The 18,348-nt window shown below is 38.9% G+C and overlaps 4 protein-coding genes across 6 annotated transcripts; 2 read left to right on the top strand and 2 right to left on the bottom strand.

The window, feature by feature from the left end:
• Nucleotides 1-1,087: 1,087 nt before the first annotated feature.
• On the bottom strand, nucleotides 1,088-5,140 carry LOC121814898. The gene is made up of 6 exons (XM_042223058.1): nucleotides 4,192-5,140; nucleotides 4,042-4,104; nucleotides 3,863-3,942; nucleotides 3,643-3,773; nucleotides 3,483-3,549; nucleotides 1,088-3,385 (listed from the first exon to the last, which is right to left on the bottom strand). The coding sequence occupies exons 1-6, from the start codon at nucleotides 4,263-4,265 to the stop codon at nucleotides 3,306-3,308; spliced, it is 495 nt and encodes a 164-aa protein (XP_042078992.1). The 5' UTR covers nucleotides 4,266-5,140; the 3' UTR covers nucleotides 1,088-3,305.
• rbp7b (retinol binding protein 7b, cellular) lies at nucleotides 5,126-6,203 on the top strand. The gene is made up of 4 exons (XM_005927446.3): nucleotides 5,126-5,239; nucleotides 5,445-5,623; nucleotides 5,804-5,905; nucleotides 6,132-6,203. Exons 1-4 carry the CDS (start codon nucleotides 5,167-5,169, stop codon nucleotides 6,183-6,185), a joined length of 408 nt encoding a protein of 135 aa, XP_005927508.1. The 5' UTR covers nucleotides 5,126-5,166; the 3' UTR covers nucleotides 6,186-6,203.
• A 1,385-nt stretch (nucleotides 6,204-7,588) lies between these two features.
• On the top strand, nucleotides 7,589-12,708 carry cenps (centromere protein S). Its single transcript, XM_005927444.3, has 6 exons — nucleotides 7,589-7,795; nucleotides 7,980-8,021; nucleotides 8,150-8,273; nucleotides 12,102-12,135; nucleotides 12,267-12,333; nucleotides 12,527-12,708. Exons 2-6 carry the CDS (start codon nucleotides 7,992-7,994, stop codon nucleotides 12,638-12,640), a joined length of 369 nt encoding a protein of 122 aa, XP_005927506.1. The 5' UTR covers nucleotides 7,589-7,795; nucleotides 7,980-7,991; the 3' UTR covers nucleotides 12,641-12,708.
• On the bottom strand, nucleotides 12,495-17,139 carry tardbpb (TAR DNA binding protein b). Of its 3 annotated transcripts, XR_316109.3 has the most exons (6): nucleotides 16,355-17,139; nucleotides 15,636-15,799; nucleotides 15,387-15,536; nucleotides 15,114-15,284; nucleotides 13,957-15,021; nucleotides 12,495-13,296 (listed from the first exon to the last, which is right to left on the bottom strand). XR_316109.3 is itself a non-coding variant. In XM_042223057.1 (5 exons), the coding sequence occupies exons 1-5, from the start codon at nucleotides 16,593-16,595 to the stop codon at nucleotides 14,530-14,532; spliced, it is 1,209 nt and encodes a 402-aa protein (XP_042078991.1). In that variant the 5' UTR covers nucleotides 16,596-17,139; the 3' UTR covers nucleotides 13,365-14,529. The 3 variants fall into 3 exon arrangements, 2 of the variants coding, with proteins under 2 accessions (XP_042078991.1, XP_005927507.1); XM_042223057.1 differs by lacking the exon at nucleotides 12,495-13,296 and having other exon boundaries at nucleotides 13,365-15,021; nucleotides 15,396-15,536; XM_005927445.3 differs by lacking the exon at nucleotides 12,495-13,296 and having other exon boundaries at nucleotides 13,365-15,021.
• Nucleotides 17,140-18,348: the final 1,209 nt, after the last annotated feature.

The raw sequence follows: 18,348 nt of genomic DNA on the forward strand, positions 1-18,348 counted from the left end.
TACCATGTGGATTCATGGATTTTTTTTTTCACATTCTGTCTCTCACAGTTGAAGTGTACCTCTGGTGCAAATTACTGACCTCTGTCATCATTTTAGGTGGGGGAACTTGCACAATCGGTGGCTGACTAAATACTTTTTTGCCCCACTGTATAGGAGGACCATATAGGAAAGGTTATTAACTCAAATCACATGTACTGAGCAGAACTGCTAAACTCTTTCAGGCTTCTAATTTATTTCCCTCCAGCGCACCGTTTGAGATCATAACAGTGTATACATAGACCAAACTTGATCAAAATAGGAAATCAGTAGAACATTGTTGAAAACAGCCCTTTGTTGGTGTCCATGTGGTTGTGAAGCAGCGAAGAAGTTTGTGGTTTCTTACATTTAAAGAACTGCTCGTCTTCAGTAAGGCTTGACTAATGGAACAGGAGTTTTCCACAAGGTGAATGTAAGGTGTAAGTGTTTTATAATGTGACGATAGCCCTGACTTTAGAGTTAAGCCTAGTTTATTGCACTGCAATAAATCTGCATCGCAACCATAGTGAGCGGACATAGTTTGCATTGTACGCTAGTGCATTGAACTTCCATTACAAGTGAAACTGAGCCGTTTATGTTGGACTTGGAGATAATAACCCATATGGAAAAGAAATAGTAAAAACTTATATGATTTACTCATGAAAGTGGCCACTTTCTCATTATTTTCATATATTGCTTTAGTAAGTATCCAAAACATACAAGTTTCATTATATAATTTTTGTATGCTTTTCATACAAGTTTCACACAAGACAGATACAAACTTTATAAGATTTATATATATCTTTTCCATATGGGAAATCTTGATAAATAGTTAGCTTTACAGCACCGCAGGAAGTAGATAAGAGTTCAGAAACGACTCAGTCTATACAGGTGCACCCAAAAAATATTTATGCCCAAAATGCTGACTTTAGGTAATTTGATTACATGTATATTTTCCAAGCATTTGTTACATAATTACTTGATTGGTACACATTTAGTTTATACCAAGCATTAACCTAGCACCTAGCATATTTTCCTTAATGATAAATTATATGAATAAATAAACCTTTTATATATTTTTATATATTTTAGTTTCATTTTACTCAAAATTATTTGAGTTTATGAAGGCAAAGAATCACTTTTTTAAAAGTTATGTTGGAGCTTGGGAAACAAGATTAACAGCATGTATCCACTTTCATTAGCACAATAAGCAAGCTATACAATTACAGCCTATTAGATTTTGTTAAATAGAGGAATTATACTGGTGCTAATCAATAATCTGTGTTTACAGAGGATATTACCAAACATACCTGTCACACCTGTTGACAGTGCATGTCAGGCCAAAGGATAGGTTATGGCGTAGGTTTAACACGGTACTATAAACCAGAAATGAGTTAGAAGGGATGCTGAGTGTATGTAATTTGTCATTAATGAAATCATTGGTCCATGTTCTTAAAAGTTTTAACCTCATATGAGTATTTTTTTATGTGTGTGTGTGAAATGCATATGAAGATTTTTGATCATTTAAGTCTAAGTATGAAGTGAGTGGGAATCTAGAGGAATATATGAAGTTTCCTTTGCAAACTACACAGCGCAGACGATTGTTGTGTCGCTGGAAGACAGTTACAACACACGGATGAATTAAGGTGTTTGTATGTGTGAATTATAACAGATCTCAGGTGAATTTAAAGATATCCAGTTTACTGTATAATCTGCTCTTATTGGATGAATGCTTTATTCTGTGGAGTGGTACTGCCATACATACACAATCAGGTGATGTAAAATATGTGTTTTACTAAAGAGATAATCACATTCCCATACCAGATCACATTTTTCTTCTATTAATGTGACCTGGAGGTGCTTTTGAGTCAAAATGATTGAAAACAACATTAACACTACATCATATTTTTGGTTTCTTTATTGAAGACCATCTTTAAATAAAAGCTCAATTCCACTAAGTGTCAGCAGTGGTGTTGTCTTTGTGCCTCAAGATTAGGAACAAAGTAAGAAAACATGCTAAACACATCCGTCATCTCTTTAGCTATATTAGTCTGTTGTGAATATGGTGTTTAACAAATTTAGTAGCACCTGCCATTTAAAAACAAGACAATACAGAAAAAATTTATTTAATAGGCAAACGATTAACTGAATTTACAGTTAATTTCCAAATTTCAGCTGGGAAACTGAATTGTGAGAAGTCAGAAATATATCAATTATTCAAATTAACATTCAGTCTCTATAACAATTTTTTCTCTCCATGAATGAAAGTAAATAACTGCAATTTGGCATCTTCATCAAAAATAATAATTTGCAACGTTTACTGTTTTTTTTCTGCTTTCTTTTAAGCATTAAATGTAAAAATTAACAGATGAATACATATATTTAGCATTAAAATTATTTTGATTAAAGAGCTTGTGCATACTGGTGTGTTAACATTGCAGGAAACATTAAAAAATGATTGTGTTAATTACAGATACCGTTAATTAAGGGCATCAGTGATCTAAGTCTTTCATTGGGCGGTGGTCCAGAAAGAAATTGTTAAACCCTGTGGTTGAAGGCAAGTGTAAATCAACATTATACATTATTGTATTTCATATGATGCAACACAGATTTTCTGTTGTAGTAAGCCACAGCAGTTTAGTCTGATTTCCTCTGCATTTTTGAAGTGATTTGATTTCTTCTTCATACTTTTATATCTTTCCTCCTGCTTTATATTTGAGAATTTTACAAAGTGATTTGTATTGAATGGATATGTAACATATGAAATGATGTTTGGGAGTCTGTCAATACAGTCTATAATAAGAAAATTAAAAAGAACTGGAAGTTGCACTTGTCTTTTTTTTTCTTTTTTTTTTTAATATGAAAGTAATTCTTACAGTTACTTTATATTAAAACATTTAGATGAGGGGTTCCTGAACACCTTGGCTTTAAATCAACAAATGTAATTTTAGTTTTCATGCTAGAATTTCTTTATTGTAGCTTCAGTAATAAGATAAAAATCCAGTTCAGAATTTACATTCACACCATTGCTTGTAATCATGTCAAATCTACTGTATGAAATATTATTTTTTTAGTAATAAATTGTTACATGGAATACATTTCCTCGGTGCAAAAAGAAAATCAACAGCTGCTTTTCTGAAGTGTGCATTAAAAAAAAATGTGAGCTGGATTAAGTCACTTTCCCTTTTTCTTTCTCCTGGTTTAAAATTACAAGCTGCTGGTGGCAAGGAGCCCTCATGAATTCTTTACATGTGTAGTGTCACATATCATTGTGGGACAGCTGGAGTGTTTTATAACTCATTGTTTCTGCTTGGATCTGTCACAGAGTGCCTGTTGGTTAGCCACAGTCCTCCTCTGACCATGAAAAAACCTGAATGGACAGAAGCAGGTGTTAGTCCTTCGAAATGAAGATTTTATGAATGAATGAATTCTCCAGTGTGCAAGAGAAAGGGAGAGTTGTCTTTCACCTGTACTGATAGCAGAGACCACTGTTAGGACAAGGGACATGTAGTACAGCTCAGGGGTGGTTTTGGCCTGTGAACATACCGTACATACAAATCATTGACATGCTGCAGGAGTTTTTTTTGAGGGGTTGAACTGGCTAATATTGCTTTTTTTTTTTCTTACACATGCTGCTGCTGTCAGAGTCAGGATAGTAGTGCACAAACCTTGGCCACATGACAGTAGACCAAACACATGGTAGGCAGCCCACAAGCTCTGATGAACTGGGTCTGTCAGTGTGAATATCACTGCAAAACCTTGAAAAAAAACAATCACTGTTCCTATTAAACCTGTGTAAATGCTGTTAGAGTATCTGCTTTGGGACTGCTGAGCTGAGGGGACTTACCTGAAGCCATCAAGGACAGAGCAACTGAGGCTGACAGGTTGTTCAGAAGGGGCTGCCTGCAGTATCTTGAGGATTTGGGCCTTTAACCAAAATAGAAACCATTGTTAACTTCATGTTCCTTCTTGTACGAGTAACCTGCGGGCTGTATGGCATGATGCCATTGCCTGCGTCCCACTTACCTTCCCATCACGTAGAACTGAGGAGCCAGAACAATTGTGATGAACAGTACATTCAGTAGTTGACTGTGAAGGGGGAAGTGAACGGAAAATAGATTAAGGTCATAGTAAACAGAAAGTCATTCTGAAATCTTTATGTATGAGAGTACTTACAATCTTAATCTCTGATTCTTTGGTATCCATCTGCTGCTGTGATATGCCATGAAGACCAGCAAGTAAAGAAACATGGATGCTGCACATCCAGACGCGTATGTACTGTAACACTGTCCCTGGCACGTGTTGTATTAAAGTGCCAAACGCCCTTGTTGACCAGAGGAAGGATTGTATTTCATCCTGTCCAAGCCTGCACTTTTTACTCCTTGAACTCAGAACATTTGCCCCAATAAGTTATGCTTAAATTTTTTTAAAGTTGGTTTTAACATTTTAGACGCTTAAAAATTATTTTTGTTAAAACTCGCTAACACTCTGAAATTGTATGAGATTTCTTCAGCGCCCTTTCGCCATCACTTTTACCCCCTCACCCACTCCCGGAATGCACAGGCCTGAACTTCTGATACTTGGCTACTGGGTTTAATCGCTTACTGCATTATACTGACTCATGGCGGCTGCACTGGCACAGAGAAATAAGCAGTGATCGGTAACTTTCTATTCATGAGGTTAGCATCGACCATGTATGGTAGAAACTGGGCGGATACAGGGCTGGATGTGAGGCCGATCCTCTCCACACAAACTACGATTCATAAAGAAACACTGACTCCAGGTGTGCATGCTTACAGATTTAATTACCTCGAGCTTTTTACGCTATTATCACATCTGCGCACAAGTCCTCTTTTAGTACAAAGCCCACGTAAAAGTACGGATAAAGCTGAGTATATTAAAATAAAAATAAAAAACCTTGCGTCGTGCAAGGCTGTTAATCTATTTGGAACAGGATAGTTTCCTCACATTATTTCAAAAGTCTTGCTCCACCCTCCTGCGTATGTGCCCAAATTAACTAGAGCATAAGCAACGCATCACCCTTACCCCATATTTGACACACAATAAAAAGAGCCCACCCAACAACTTCGCATCCTTCCACTCTTGAAATTCTGCTGTTGCGTCTTCCAAAGAGGCCACCTAACATCCAAAATGCCTGCCAACCTCAGTGGGACGTGGAACATGGTCAGCAATGTCAATTTTGAGGGCTACATGGTTGCACTTGGTAAGTTTCACCCTTTTTAAAGCAAATTGGAAGACTGCGTGCAGAAAATGAGATGAGTAGAAAACCTCATATTTAGTTGGTTTAGAGTTCTTGAACTTAGGTGTACGTAAAACTTATATATGGCAGGTTATAGTTTTTACTCTTTTTGGAGTGTAAACATTTTGTAGAAAGTGTTGTCACTTATCCCTCTCATTTTGACATGCAGGTGTTGATTTTGCAACGCGCAAGATTGCTTCTATGTTGAAGCCTCAGAAAGTGATTAAGCAGGACGGACATTGCTTCACAATTCAGACACTCAGTAGTTTAAGAAACTACGAGTGTTCATTCAAGACCGGAGAGGAGTTCGAGGAGGTAACGAAAGGAATGGACAACCGCACCTGTAAGGTAAAAATGTTACCAAAATGTAACCTCCAGTTTTAAAGGTCGCTATTAGATTTGTGATCAGTGGTGCAAAACAAAAGCAGCCTCTTTACAAAGTGTAAACTCCATTTATGTTTAAGTATTGGGGAAACTGTGTAGTTTATCATTTTTTATTTATTTTATTTTTTTATGTTACTCTAACAGTCTGTGGTCAACTGGGAAAATGAAAAGCTGGTGTGTGTTCAAAAAGGAGAAAAGAGAAACCGAGGGTGGGCTCACTGGCTTGAGGGAGATGAGCTTCATCTGGTATGACTCTGAACTTTATGCTGGTGTCCCTGTTAATATTTTAACTTATAACATTCACAATCCTGTGATTGTACATGTGTACAACTGTAACCATACAAATGAAAATGCTGCTCCCTCTGAACACTGATGCCATTCATTGAACTCCTGCTGTTTTTTGTTTGTTTGTTGTTTGTATTACCCTTTTAAAACTGATCTTCAATTACAATTTTTTTTTTTTCTTTTTCAGGAGCTCACTTGTGGGGATCAAGTCTGCAAACAAATTTATAAAAGGACTATGTGATTAAACTCTCAAAATGAAGTGCATTGTGTGTTTATTGTCTCGTTAACTGACATCATAACACAACAAAAACTATATCTTTTCCTTTTTATATTTTAGAATGATGCACAAAACACTTTCCACAATCCTAAAGTGTTTTATACTAAAGCTTTCTTAGGAATTTAAAGCTACCTTTGTAGATATTTATCAAACGAAATGCTAGTCTTTCCGCATACAGATTCATTTCATGTTGCCATAATGAAAATGGCAAGCTTTCTCACTTTCTAAAACATGGTGTTAACAGATGTTGAGATTAAATTTCTCTGCTTTAAAAAAGCAGTAAAAGTAGAGGGAGGTTAAATAACTTTTATAAAAAGATAAAGGAAAGAAGTGGACGTATGAAAGAAATGATTGTTTTATAGTAAAGTGGGGGGGAGGTGTTAACTTTTTGCAACGGTGCCCTTCGGCTTCCAGTATCACAGAACCAAAACATGTCTGCCAGTACAGTAAATACATGATGTTGTTTAGACTTGCTCGCTGCTGAAGTGTCCTTGTTGGCGCCATCTGACAGACAACACACATGCATCATGTTAGCACTAGACGTTTTTAAACTAATGCAACGTGTGCACATGCAGCATTTCTCTCTGAGGTTTTGCCCAACAGATCAGTATGACTGTAATACTGTGACCTAAGTTGCAGAAATTAAGCATGACACACTGTCAGACTTCTCAAGCTGATTGGCAATTGAAGTACAAGCTGAGGAAAGATCTCATTCAAACCCTGGACTTTGTAAACTACGTATGTACTTCCTTTGACTGCATGATCGTGCACTGTGATTACTCAGGAGGAGGTGGAGAGCTGATCGATTTCTTTCTGGAGGGCGCTGTCCACAGAGAGTGCCATCAGTGCTCCAGAAAAGCCTTTTTGATTTTCCTCCTTCTGTGACATGAAAAAAAGAGCGTTGGGGTTATCTTTCATTCTTTTAATGTATCACAAAATCTCATGAGGTCATGAGCAGAAAAAGATCGTCCAGGGTTACTTATAATTGTTGGCTGGTTCATTTTGAAGATGTTTTCATTGATCATTGCTGTTATCTTCTACAAACATTAAATAAAGCATCTAACCTGTAGTTTAAGTAAACTTAACAGCTTTAGTTCCTGAACTGAGATAAGCAAGATTTTCAGGGACAACAGCTCTCAATCAAAGCTGTCATCATAACCCTGTCAGACCACAGTTTTACAATTTTAGAAGTTATTAATTAAAATCAGACTTTTGGGAGAAGTGACCCATTGACCACACAAACTACTTAACATGGAAGAATGTGTCTGTTATATGTATATCTGAGGTGGACTTGAGTGTTTTACTTAACCCCCCTGGCCCATACGCTAACATTGAGTGTGTGGGGTTAATAGCCTTTACGGAAGCCAGACACCAGGGGGCGATAGAGACGTTTGGGCTTGCCTTTAGGGAAGTCAAACAATGGGGGCGTCATTTTTTCCACAGTCAAACAAAAAGCACACTGGTTGGAAGTGAACTGAAATGTAAAAGACTAATAACACCAGGAGGGGGCAGTAAGCGGAAACTGTGGATACCAATTGAAGCAAAACACTGAAGAAGAAGCGGCGGACTCGTTGGTTTGTTGACGCATTTATGCCGCGAGTTTAATTTTGTAGCTATCAAACAGTTATCTCTGAACAAATAGCTTAAAAATCAGTTTACAGGTTACATATCGTGTTTTCAGCAGTAGTTAATCTTCAGTTTGTGACTTTCCTTTTTGTTGTGGTTGTCTGGGAAATCTTCGGTTTGGTTTGTCAACAGTTCTGCTTGAAAATGTCAGTGGATACAGAGGAAACTCACCAGGTAAGTGTTTCAGTTCTCTTCACTGATTGCCTGTTTGGCTAATATTAGCTAACACAAAGGGACGTTGGGAAAGCTACTACACAGGACCGTTATGATGTGTTTTAACGTGATGTGTTTTGGGGTTTTAGAGGTTAAAAGCTGCAGTTCATTATACAGTGGGTCGTCTCTGCCAGAAGATCGGTGAAGACCACCGGAGACCGTTCAGCCGACAAGCTATAGCGGCAATAGCCGAGACGACATTCAGACAGTGTGGTAGGTGTTCAACTAATGAGGATATTCTTTCACTGACCACTTTATTAGGTATACCTGATTTCTAATCAGCCAATCAGATTGCAGGGGTTAAGTGACTTCAAACGTGATGTGGTTAGTTTTCCGAGTGTTTCAGAAACTACTGTGATTTTTTTTTCTCCGCACACAGCCATCTCAAGCGTTTATAGTGAATGGTCTGAAGAAGAGAAAATATACAGGAAGCCCATTTCCCTGAGTGAATATGCTTTGTTGGCCAGATCGCTTTGAGGTGATAGGAAGGCAACAATAACACAATACCCCCTCATTTCAACTAACATGCAGAAGCACATCAGCACAGTATATCAAGTAGATGGGCTACAGCAGTAGAATACCACACCAGCTTTCGCTCTTGTCAGCTAAGAATAGGGATGGGTATCGTTTAGGTTTTATCCGATACCGGGGCCAAACCGGTACTTTTGAAATGGAGCCGGTGCTTAAACGGTGCTCTAACTGGTGCTTAAAGAATGGAGACTCCCCACCTGGGACTGACTTAATCTGGGACTCCCCACCATTTGACCTAAGAACTGAAGAAGCTTCTCGGATGAGAGGTGAAATGTCTGCAAGTAACTTAAAGAAATCCAGACGCTTTTCTTTGCAAGCTCCTTTGATTAAAGAATGGAGAACACAAACTTTGTCCAAAAACCTCTTATGTTTTTATTTTTAGAAGTCTCTTTTTTTCTGCAAAATGATAACCAAGTTAGCCTTTTCTGTTGATACAACATACCTCCTTTGGTTGGAACCGGTGCTTAAACAATGGAAAACACAAACTTTGTCCTAAAACCTCTCATGTTTAGCTGTTTTGTTTTTTTTTTGTTTTTGTTTTTGTAAAAAGATAACAATGTTTGTCTTTTCTGCAGCTATAGGGCATATATGGTATCACTCTGTCAAACAAGAAGACAGCCGCATGTAACTACAACGGTGTTTGCTAGTTCACCTTACATGCATTAATGTAATAACGTGATTAGCCTACTCAACGTATTACACACGAGCAACATTAAGCTACTCGCCCAGAGAAGAACGGCTGCTGCTGCTATCATCATCCGTCATCATTTCTGCTACACTGGCAGGGCTAGGGGCCACGACTCTCCTCTTCGGTTTTTGGGGGATGTTGCTAACTCCGGGTCCGATAACACCACTCCCACAGTAGATGTGCTCGGTGTGAGGTCTTGCATCAAGCTATCAAATACGGTGCATTTCTCGGCTTTTAAAAAAAAAAACGCTATGTGTCGCCAGGTGTTTCATCAGGTTCAAGGTTTTACCTCCTTTGCACAGTATCAGCTTAAAGCACTTGTTGCAGGCTGCTGAGTTTGCATCTTTTGCTGTGAAGTACAGCCAGACTTTTAACTGCTTTGCCTTGGGCATTTTTAATCTGCAGCTCTGCTCTAAAAGAACGTACATACCTGGGCCCGCCTACTATCCTTGGAAAGGTAAAATGATTGGCTAGAATCCAAAGTGTACGACATCTCAAGAAAAAAAAAAAAGCACAGAAATAAAGCACCGAAATGTGCGCTGCTTTTCGGTCTGGTTACTACCGTTTATGTCAGAACCGGTGCCATAATGGCACTGGATACCGGTACCCATCCCTAGCTAAGAATAGAAAACTTAAGCTACATTTCACATGGAGTCACTAAAATTGTACATTACAAAATTTGAAAAATGTTGCCTAGTCTGCTTATTCTCAATTTGTGCTGGAACAGATGGCAGGACCAGGATTTTGCATAAACAACATGAAAGCATGGATCTATCCTGTCTTGTATCAATGGTTCAGTTGGTTAGCTGAGGTAGAGGGAGGTCTGGGCTTCTCAGCTTAGGTTGCGGCTTTTGCTGCCTGGCCCTGGATAAGCAGTAGAAAATGAATGAATGAACTGTCAGTCTGTTAGTACTGATTGTAGTACTTAGTACTGTTAGTATTGTTGCATATCCATGTCCTCTCTTTTATGCCAATAGTATATCCATTGTATGACATGGTGCATTATTCTGGTTTCCAAAGGAATCACACATCATGTGACGAAACTCAGATCATCTCAAAATGGTTTCTTGAACATGACAATGAGTTCACTGTACTCAAATAGCCTGCACAGTCACCAGATCTCAATCCAACAGTACCTTTGGGATGTGGTGGAAAAAGACAATCACATCATGATGTGCAGGTGACAAATCTGCAGCAACTATATCATGCTAACATGTCAATATGGACCAAAATCTCTGAGTGTTTCCAGCACATTATTAAATCTATGCTATGAAGAAATAAGACAGTCCTGAAAGCAAAAGGGGGTCCAAAACAGGACTATAGCATGGTGTACATAATGAAGTGAGAGTGTGTGTGTGTGTGTGTGTTAACATTGTTTATCTTTTGATGGTATATGTTATAAAATAGGAAAATTTACTGGCACATCAGTACAAAGTGTGGCGGTATTTACATACCCTGCCTAGCAGCAGCTCTATCTCACTGTGTTGGAACACATTTTTCAATAACGGATATATAAAATATCATGCAGATTCATAATGTACAGTTTTGCATTTTTAAACCCATAATACAGTTATTGTTTAGAAAACTTAATATACCTTTCCATATGAAATTATTGTGAAATTCAGTTTTTAGCTGCTTCTTTTTTGTAATTCAGTTACACTCAAGTAGTAGTTTTCACTCTTTGTTTTTAATGAGCATATTTCAACATATATGATATATATATATATATATATATATCATATGATTTGACCAATCACATGTAAAATTATTTTGCATTATCAAGACTGTATAATTTTCCTTCCAGGCTCAGATTAAATCAACAATTTGCAAGCATGTAAAATTTAGTCTAAATATGGGGATACAATTTCAGCTTTTTTTCCTGATATAACTTTGCAACTCAGTGTGCTAATATGCTCTTTGGTGTGGATTGTAGAAATGAAATGACATTACAGAACTCCTTAGATTTCATCAAAAAGGAAAAGAGAACTCTGGGTTTCTTGAGTTCAGAAAGAGAACAGGAAACACACACTTTTCCTAAGCTTACCCTAAACCCCATTCCTGGAATAAAGTGCAGTTACTTAATTATGAGTTGTCACTGAATTCAAAAATTGTGTCAAAACAATAATGGAGTCAATTTTGGTCCATGTACAGTAGTCTTTTGTTGTGGTGTGTTAGGTTTATCAAGTTAAAAATGCAATACAGGTGGTGACCATCGACGGCGCTCTCACTCTTTCTCTTCTGTTTTTTTATTTTTAACATATAGTTTTGCTTTTCGTTGATGTCCTTGTCATTACTGGAACATGAAACAGCACCTGCAGCCTTTTTAGGTTGCACAGGCAGTCCAGGTTAGCACATCCATATGGTCTGTCACAAGATTTGTTTTGTTTCCAAGCATAGTGTGGAGGAGAAACCAGGAGATGGGCTATCAGAGGAGGGGGGCTGGACAGAGCTGTAGACAGGCATCACGAGAAGCACGTATATGTATCAGTCAGATAAGGATAAGAAGAAAGCCACAACCTGCAAAACCATTTCCTTTTTGGGGGCATCTTGTTTCACCTCTAGTGAACCTGTTCTCCCTTTCATTTGCATCAAAGGTGATATGGCTTCTAAAGGGTCCATTTACCTGAAAACTGCAATATGCCTTATTATACTGTGCTCACGTTCCCTTATTTTTATTTAACTTTTGAGCAATATCTATGGAAATGAATGGAGTTATAATCTGAAATGATTCTAACTCAAGTGGACCAAGGATCCACAACAGTCAACATTAATGCAGTTTTGCAACAGACTGAAATCAACATTTCACTCTTTGTTTTTAACAGATATATTTGCAAAAGACCTGGAGGCTTTTGCAAGGTAAGCATTTTTTTTTTTTTTTTTTTTTTGTCCCAGCACCATATTAACAACTTTACCAAAAATACTGTGTTACTCAAACTGCAGCTATTCAAATATGTCCACGTGGCTTCCAATCCCAAATTTCATTTCAGGCATGCTAAAAGAAGCACAGTGTCTGTAGATGATGTGAAACTTGTAGCCCGCCGCAGTACTGCTTTGGTGAGTTATTCAAAGAAACAACACATTCAGTGACATGATTTCTGTAGTTAACTTACAGTACAACAAACATGTAGTCATGCCAATGTTAACCACTAAAATAATTTCAAATAATTGTTTACTGAACCTGTGTATTGCATATATAATCTACAGCAGACAGCAAATTTAATGTTTAATTTGTCTTTATTTATTTCAGTCCATCCACATACAAAATAAAAGTGACGAACTGACCCAGGAGCACATGAGTTTAAAAAAGAAGACTACTGCAAAGAGAAAGAACACAGAAACTGAGGAGGAAAGCAGAGAATAAGGACAGGACACAGGCAAGCCTGCGGTATCTGACTTGAGCCCAATCAATCAAATAAACATGAAGACTGACTTACATGTATCTGATAAAGCCAAGAGCCAACAAAAGTCCTAATTCTTTCATGGGACATGTGCCTGTCAAAACAGTTATGTAGCCAAGATTTGGAGCAAATAAATGAAAAGTTCCATCCCAGGATCTGCTAATGTGATGTTGAATTTTAGTGCATGTAACAATTTTGACCTGATTTGTTACCATGTATGAATGAAACATTAAACTTGATTTTTAAAGCATTCGACAAAGGGACCCTACAGAAACTGTTCCCTTCATGTTTTTCAGTGAGACTCTTAAAACAAATCCCCAATTCCAAGGCACAGAAACCTGACATTAGCTCTAGTAGAGAGAGAGAGAATATTGCTGAAGGAAAGCAAAGCCACATTGCTGAGCTGGACTGTTTTACCTTCCCAGTACCTCATAAGTGTGGATAATTTAAAAAAAGGGGATCATTCACGAACAAGCCATCAAAAGCAGCAAAAAGACAGGTACTACCCCATGTCTGAGAAGGCCACACACTGAAAGTGTTGGAACTTCCATCTTCTTCCTTCAGAACAGACTTCAGTCAGGGTTCAAACGGAGACCTCGACCAGCAGAGCCCAAAGTCCCTAGATGTGTGAATCGAATTAGATGGTTTTTGATTTGACAAACTTGACTCAAGTAATATCAACTAAGCATCTATTCAAATGAACTTTATTAGAGAACTCCCTTCATTTGACATGTTTATAAACACCTCACAAACAAAATCTACTGGGAACCATTGGACACACCACTCCACGTTCGCACACCATCACTCGCGTCCCCCAGTGTCTTCAGCAGGTGTCATCCACATCAAGTACACACTTACAGATCAGTTCATTAACATGAGAGCACACACCATACGGCATTCAAATCAGATAATATAAGCAATACAAATATTCATCACAACATTCCACTACATTTCGATATTTCTGCACTTGACAGACATACTTAAGAATAAGGAAAAACTTGCAAAGATTAAAAAAAAAAAAATCTTGAAGTACTAATTAAACAATGTCCATGTTAGGGGAGGCGCTCGTAGCATCTGCAGCTTCCACTCACACACTCAGAAAGCAGTCAACTTGGGCTCTTTCACTGCACAACCAGTCCGTTTCACGCGTCTCTCTCCGTTCGCTCACTCATCGCTTCACTCTTCGCCACAAGCCATCCTCAATCGCACTCATCAGTTCTTAAAATGTCAGTTGCGCTGTTCTTTCCATGTAAAAGTGGATAAAAGTGAAAACACCCACCGTCTCTTAGAACATGCGGAGTGAAGCCGTTCTTTGATGGCATAGCATTTACAGGTGGGAAGAGGGAGAATGATACCGATATCACCCCAAGAATGCTGCCAAAGAGGAGCTTCCTCGCAGGGAAATGGAAGAGAGGTGAACTGCAGAAGAGATTTCAATGAAGGCTTTTCCATAGAACTTGACTGCAAATAAAGTTGCACTTAAAACATTTATGTTTCAACCAGATTCTTCCCAATGCAAGATTGCCTTTTAGGTCGATGACAATGCCGGATAATGGTGAACCACGAACATTCATGCATTTTCAAAAATGGTTATCACATTTCACAATACATGCATTAGAGAATCCAGTTGAAATGGATACAAACAAATGAGACATCAAAAATAGCACTTTTCTCAGACATCCTGGTAAACAATTCACTTCAACACTTCCTAAATTAAATCTTTAGCATTTTTTTCCAAATGTACAAAACATCTTCACGCAAAAGTGTTAAGTTTTCAGATACGCATCAACACCAGAAATAAATTTCGAAATGACTCGTCTTTCTCGCAGTACTTACCATACAAACACTTAACTTACATACCCCACCCAGATGACTTTGACTCCATGCTGGACCCAAAACCTGAGCTAAACCCACTACCGCTGGTTGTAGAGTTTGACCCTGTTCCCCAGCCAAGACTGGCTGAGCTGGTGCCGTAGTTACTGTTGCCTGTACTGAAAGACTGACTCTGGTCTCTACTAGAGCTCGTTCCACTGGAGGTGCTGCCTGAGGTGGATGTCTGCTGCTGGCTAGCCAGCATACCCATCATACCCCAACTACTCTGCAGAGCAGCCTGTGCAGCAGCCATCATGGCAGGGTTCAAGCTGAAGGAACCAAAATTAGCCAGACTACTGTTAGTGCTGCTCCCTAACCCACTACGGCTGCTACCAAATGCTTGAGCCCCAAAACCATTTCCGAATCGTGCTGTGCGATCAAACTGCCTATTGCCATGTTTGGGCTCAGCATTTGAGATGTGAACACTGACTCCTTTGATAATAAGGTCTTCTCCACAGAGAGACTGGGCAACCTGTGAAAGGAGAAAAAAAAATTTCATTATGTGGACGCAAGCAACACCAACAAAGAAGGAAAGAAATACCTTCTACATATTTCATACGTTACCTGATCATCTGCAAATGTAACAAAGGCAAAAGCACGGAATGGCTTGGGAATGAACACATCTGTGACTTCTCCATACTGCATAAAGAACTGTCGTAGATCATCTGTGGTCATGTCTTCCGTGCAACGGCCTACAAACACTTTGCGGCTTCTTAGTGGCTCATCAGGACCTTGCTGTAAAGAGGAAAGGAGGGTGCATTAGCATTACAGATTGTTAACCACAGTATTGGCTTAGTTTTGATTCCCATAGTGTGTGGGTATATGCATGGGCATTACCATATTCACCTTCGAGTTAGGGAGCTTGCAGTCGCACCACCTCCCATCGATCATATGGCGCTGAGAGATCACCTTTTCCTGAGCTTCATACTCTGTGAACCTCACAAAGCCAAATCCTTTAGAGTTTCCGGTCTTGGCATCCCGTTTCACCTATGAAAGAAGAAAAAAGTAAAACACCAGCAAAAATAAGAAAATAAAACAAATAAAAAATTGCAAATCAACGCAAATGTTTTACTATCCAAGTAATACCTGAACCATGATGACTTCTCCAAACGTGCTAAAGTAGTCTTTAAGGTCCTGTTCGGTCGTTTTCCAAGGAAGACCCAATACAATCAGGTCCGATGTTTTCATATCTCCCCTCTTCATTTTCACGGCAGAAGAGGCATCTATTTCATCCATTTTTCTTTTATTGTCTAAATGGAAAGAGAGGGGGGGGGGGGGAGTTAATATTTTGAAAGATATACAACCAAAATGCAAAATATAAAATTCTTATATAGTTAGTAGTTTATGCATTTCCCTCTTTCCCTTGACATTTAATAAAACAAATTGCACACCACTTGAACAATAATAATGATAATTTAAAATCAGTTCTGGTGATATTCCTTTGGTGGAAACCCAGTCAGCTCTTAATTAAATCTTAATTAAAAAGTTCCTTAATGGAATCGGGCGAAACAAAAACACCACCAAATGGTATGGTTAAAATAATCATGCCCTTCAAAACAAAGTCCAGCAATATAGGTACTTGGTTTGGCAGAAGGACTTTAAGGAACAAAATCAATCCTTTGGTGCTCTTTTTAATGAATGGATTTAGTGCCCGAACTCTGGTGGGCGTGACCAAGTCACTTGTCACGTCACTTATCTATTTTCAGTAACCTGAAGCTACTTCATGAATTATAAATAATATCTGCCCACCTGTTCGGATAAAGTCTCTAGGTTTAAATACGAACAAGGAAAACACCAATCCTTACCTTTTGGATAGTTCACCACGTACACGACATTCCCCCATCCATTTTCTGGCGCGTGCAGGACCCCTTCCACGAGTCGCACTCCTCTCATGCACTGAGACACGGGGCTCCTGAACCGCAGGCCGCAAGCCCCAGGAAACTGAGCCGCCACGGTGGAAAGAAGAACAGTGCCGTCGTCTTCGGAGGGAATCTCCATGGGCTCCTCATTTTCTTCCTCCGCCACTCGAATGTACACCTCAGCCATTTCCCCGCAAAAATAAAACTTACTCGCAGAAGCAAAACAATGCTAGCGGTTAGCTCGCTAATTGTCCACAGAATCGGCTAACCTTAGCCGATGACGCTAACAGGACTGAATGAGTCAGGCTAAACTGTTTATTATACTTGAGACAAAGACTTCTCAAATACAAAAAACTAAAACGGCGTCGGGGCTAGTTTACATCCAAATGATTTAATCAATAATGCTACTTTTAGATTGCGCTAAAAAGCGGGCAACGATCTTACTGCTCCTTTGTTTGCTGGGACGGGGATCTGTGCCGTCAACACCGGACGACGACCGCTCTAACGTGCCTGTTGAAAAGAAAACTGCGCAAATTCCGTCAGCTAAACAAAAAGATGTAACGTTTTCCTAAAAATAGTTTGCTCGGCCCAGAGGAGTGGTGCAACTTAAATAAAGCGCTTGTCTCGTCCAACATGCAAAGTAAGGAAAGCTCAGACGAGTATTTTTCCACGAGGCGAAAAATAACAGCGCCATGTAAGGCAAGCAAAATGGCATTATCTAAGCGAAGAAGGAACTACGTCACTAAACTGGAAGGTTTCATTTCACCCAGGCAGGCGGGGGGCGGTGTCCTGTCTGTGTCGGTAAAAGTAAGTAGCAGTTGTAAGTAAGTACCTACGTAATGCATTCTAAGGCTAATATTTTATGTTTTACTTTACTGGTTTATATTGATTAAATGCAAAATAAACAATTAAACTTAACAGTTAATTGTGAATTTTGTCCCCCCTCCCCCCGTAAACGGAGTAGATAAGGCTTAGTGTATGTCATTTACAACAACAGCTTCCGTTTGTTGGCTGGAGATTGGAAGATGGCGGTTTGAATGAGCTATACAAACTTTGAAAGCCAGACAGATAATAAGAAGTTAGGATCACAAGTATTTACCTACATTTTTAAATTGTAGGTAAATGCGCCCCCGCCTTTCAAATTTCAGAAGACTGGAGCGTGTCTAAAGCATAGCTGTCATGCCCATGTTAATGTAAAATGCATTATTGCGTCGGTTTGGGGTGAACTTAAAAGAATCCAGTTATGATGAAGAGACTGGCTTTTTCAATATTAAGTCATTTTCAGATAATTGGTCTTTCTGCATGGCTTATCCCCATAATAGGATGTTGTTCACTTGAACAGTGAAACTTTAAAGTTCCATGTGCATAAAGCAGTTTTACAAACCAATTTTAGAAGTTTGGGGATCAACATTGCCTGACTACAGACAAGAGGTAAAGCAACGGAAGCTGGTGCAGGGATAATAAAGGTGATGATCATTGGTTTCGGCAGAAAAGGCAACTCCCCTCCTCCTCTGCACTTCATCTGTGGGAGTGGCCTCCACTTTCAGGTACCTTGGTGTATCTCATTGGAAACTTTACCTGGAGCCATAACACTTGCTACCTACTTACGAAGGGACACCAATTCTTTCTCATGAACCTGAGGTATGCTAGTACTCTGGTGAGGGCGGTGAAAGCCCCACCAGCACAGACATCTACACCAGCAGAAGCAGGGCCGCCTTCTTGGTTTTTAACCAGGGTGCAAATGAAAATTTTTACTTCAAGCCATATGAAAGTGACTTTGAAATCCTTGGAAGGAAACAAAAAGTACCATATAAAATTATGTTGCTGAAATCTGACAATAGAGTAATAATACAAGCACTGTTACACAATTTTAAAAAAACTCAAAAAAAATTTGTACATCCAGATGCATCACAATTCCTTCTGCATAGGTCAGAAAAACA

The sequence above is a fragment of the Haplochromis burtoni genome, unplaced genomic scaffold (assembly GCF_018398535.1).
Source record: "Haplochromis burtoni strain Fernald_Lab_line unplaced genomic scaffold, NCSU_Asbu1 Contig_100, whole genome shotgun sequence".
Taxonomy (NCBI): domain Eukaryota; kingdom Metazoa; phylum Chordata; class Actinopteri; order Cichliformes; family Cichlidae; genus Haplochromis; species Haplochromis burtoni.

Bases quoted from the DNA above. Each gene is read 5' to 3' on its own strand.
- LOC121814898 (XM_042223058.1), bottom strand. From the start codon at position 4,265: ATGTTTCTTTACTTGCTGGTCTTCATGGCATATCACAGCAGCAGATGG. The intron at 3,943-4,041 runs GTAAGTGGGACG...TTTTGGTTAAAG, and splicing joins CAGTTCTACGTGATGGGAAG to GCCCAAATCCTCAAGATACT. The intron at 3,774-3,862 runs GTAAGTCCCCTC...TTTTTTTTCAAG, and splicing joins TCTGTCCTTGATGGCTTCAG to GTTTTGCAGTGATATTCACA.
- rbp7b (XM_005927446.3), top strand. From the start codon at position 5,167: ATGCCTGCCAACCTCAGTGGGACGTGGAACATGGTCAGCAATGTCAAT. The intron at 5,240-5,444 runs GTAAGTTTCACC...TTTGACATGCAG, and splicing joins GGGCTACATGGTTGCACTTG to GTGTTGATTTTGCAACGCGC. The intron at 5,624-5,803 runs GTAAAAATGTTA...TTACTCTAACAG, and splicing joins TGGACAACCGCACCTGTAAG to TCTGTGGTCAACTGGGAAAA.
- cenps (XM_005927444.3), top strand. From the start codon at position 7,992: ATGTCAGTGGATACAGAGGAAACTCACCAG. The intron at 8,022-8,149 runs GTAAGTGTTTCA...TTGGGGTTTTAG, and splicing joins ATACAGAGGAAACTCACCAG to AGGTTAAAAGCTGCAGTTCA. The intron at 12,334-12,526 runs GTGAGTTATTCA...TATTTATTTCAG, and splicing joins CCCGCCGCAGTACTGCTTTG to TCCATCCACATACAAAATAA.
- tardbpb (XM_005927445.3), bottom strand. From the start codon at position 16,595: ATGGCTGAGGTGTACATTCGAGTGGCGGAGGAAGAAAATGAGGAGCCC. The intron at 15,800-16,354 runs GTAAGGATTGGT...CTTTCCATTTAG, and splicing joins CGTGGTGAACTATCCAAAAG to ACAATAAAAGAAAAATGGAT. The intron at 15,022-15,113 runs GTAACGTATGAA...CTCCTTTCACAG, and splicing joins TTACATTTGCAGATGATCAG to GTTGCCCAGTCTCTCTGTGG.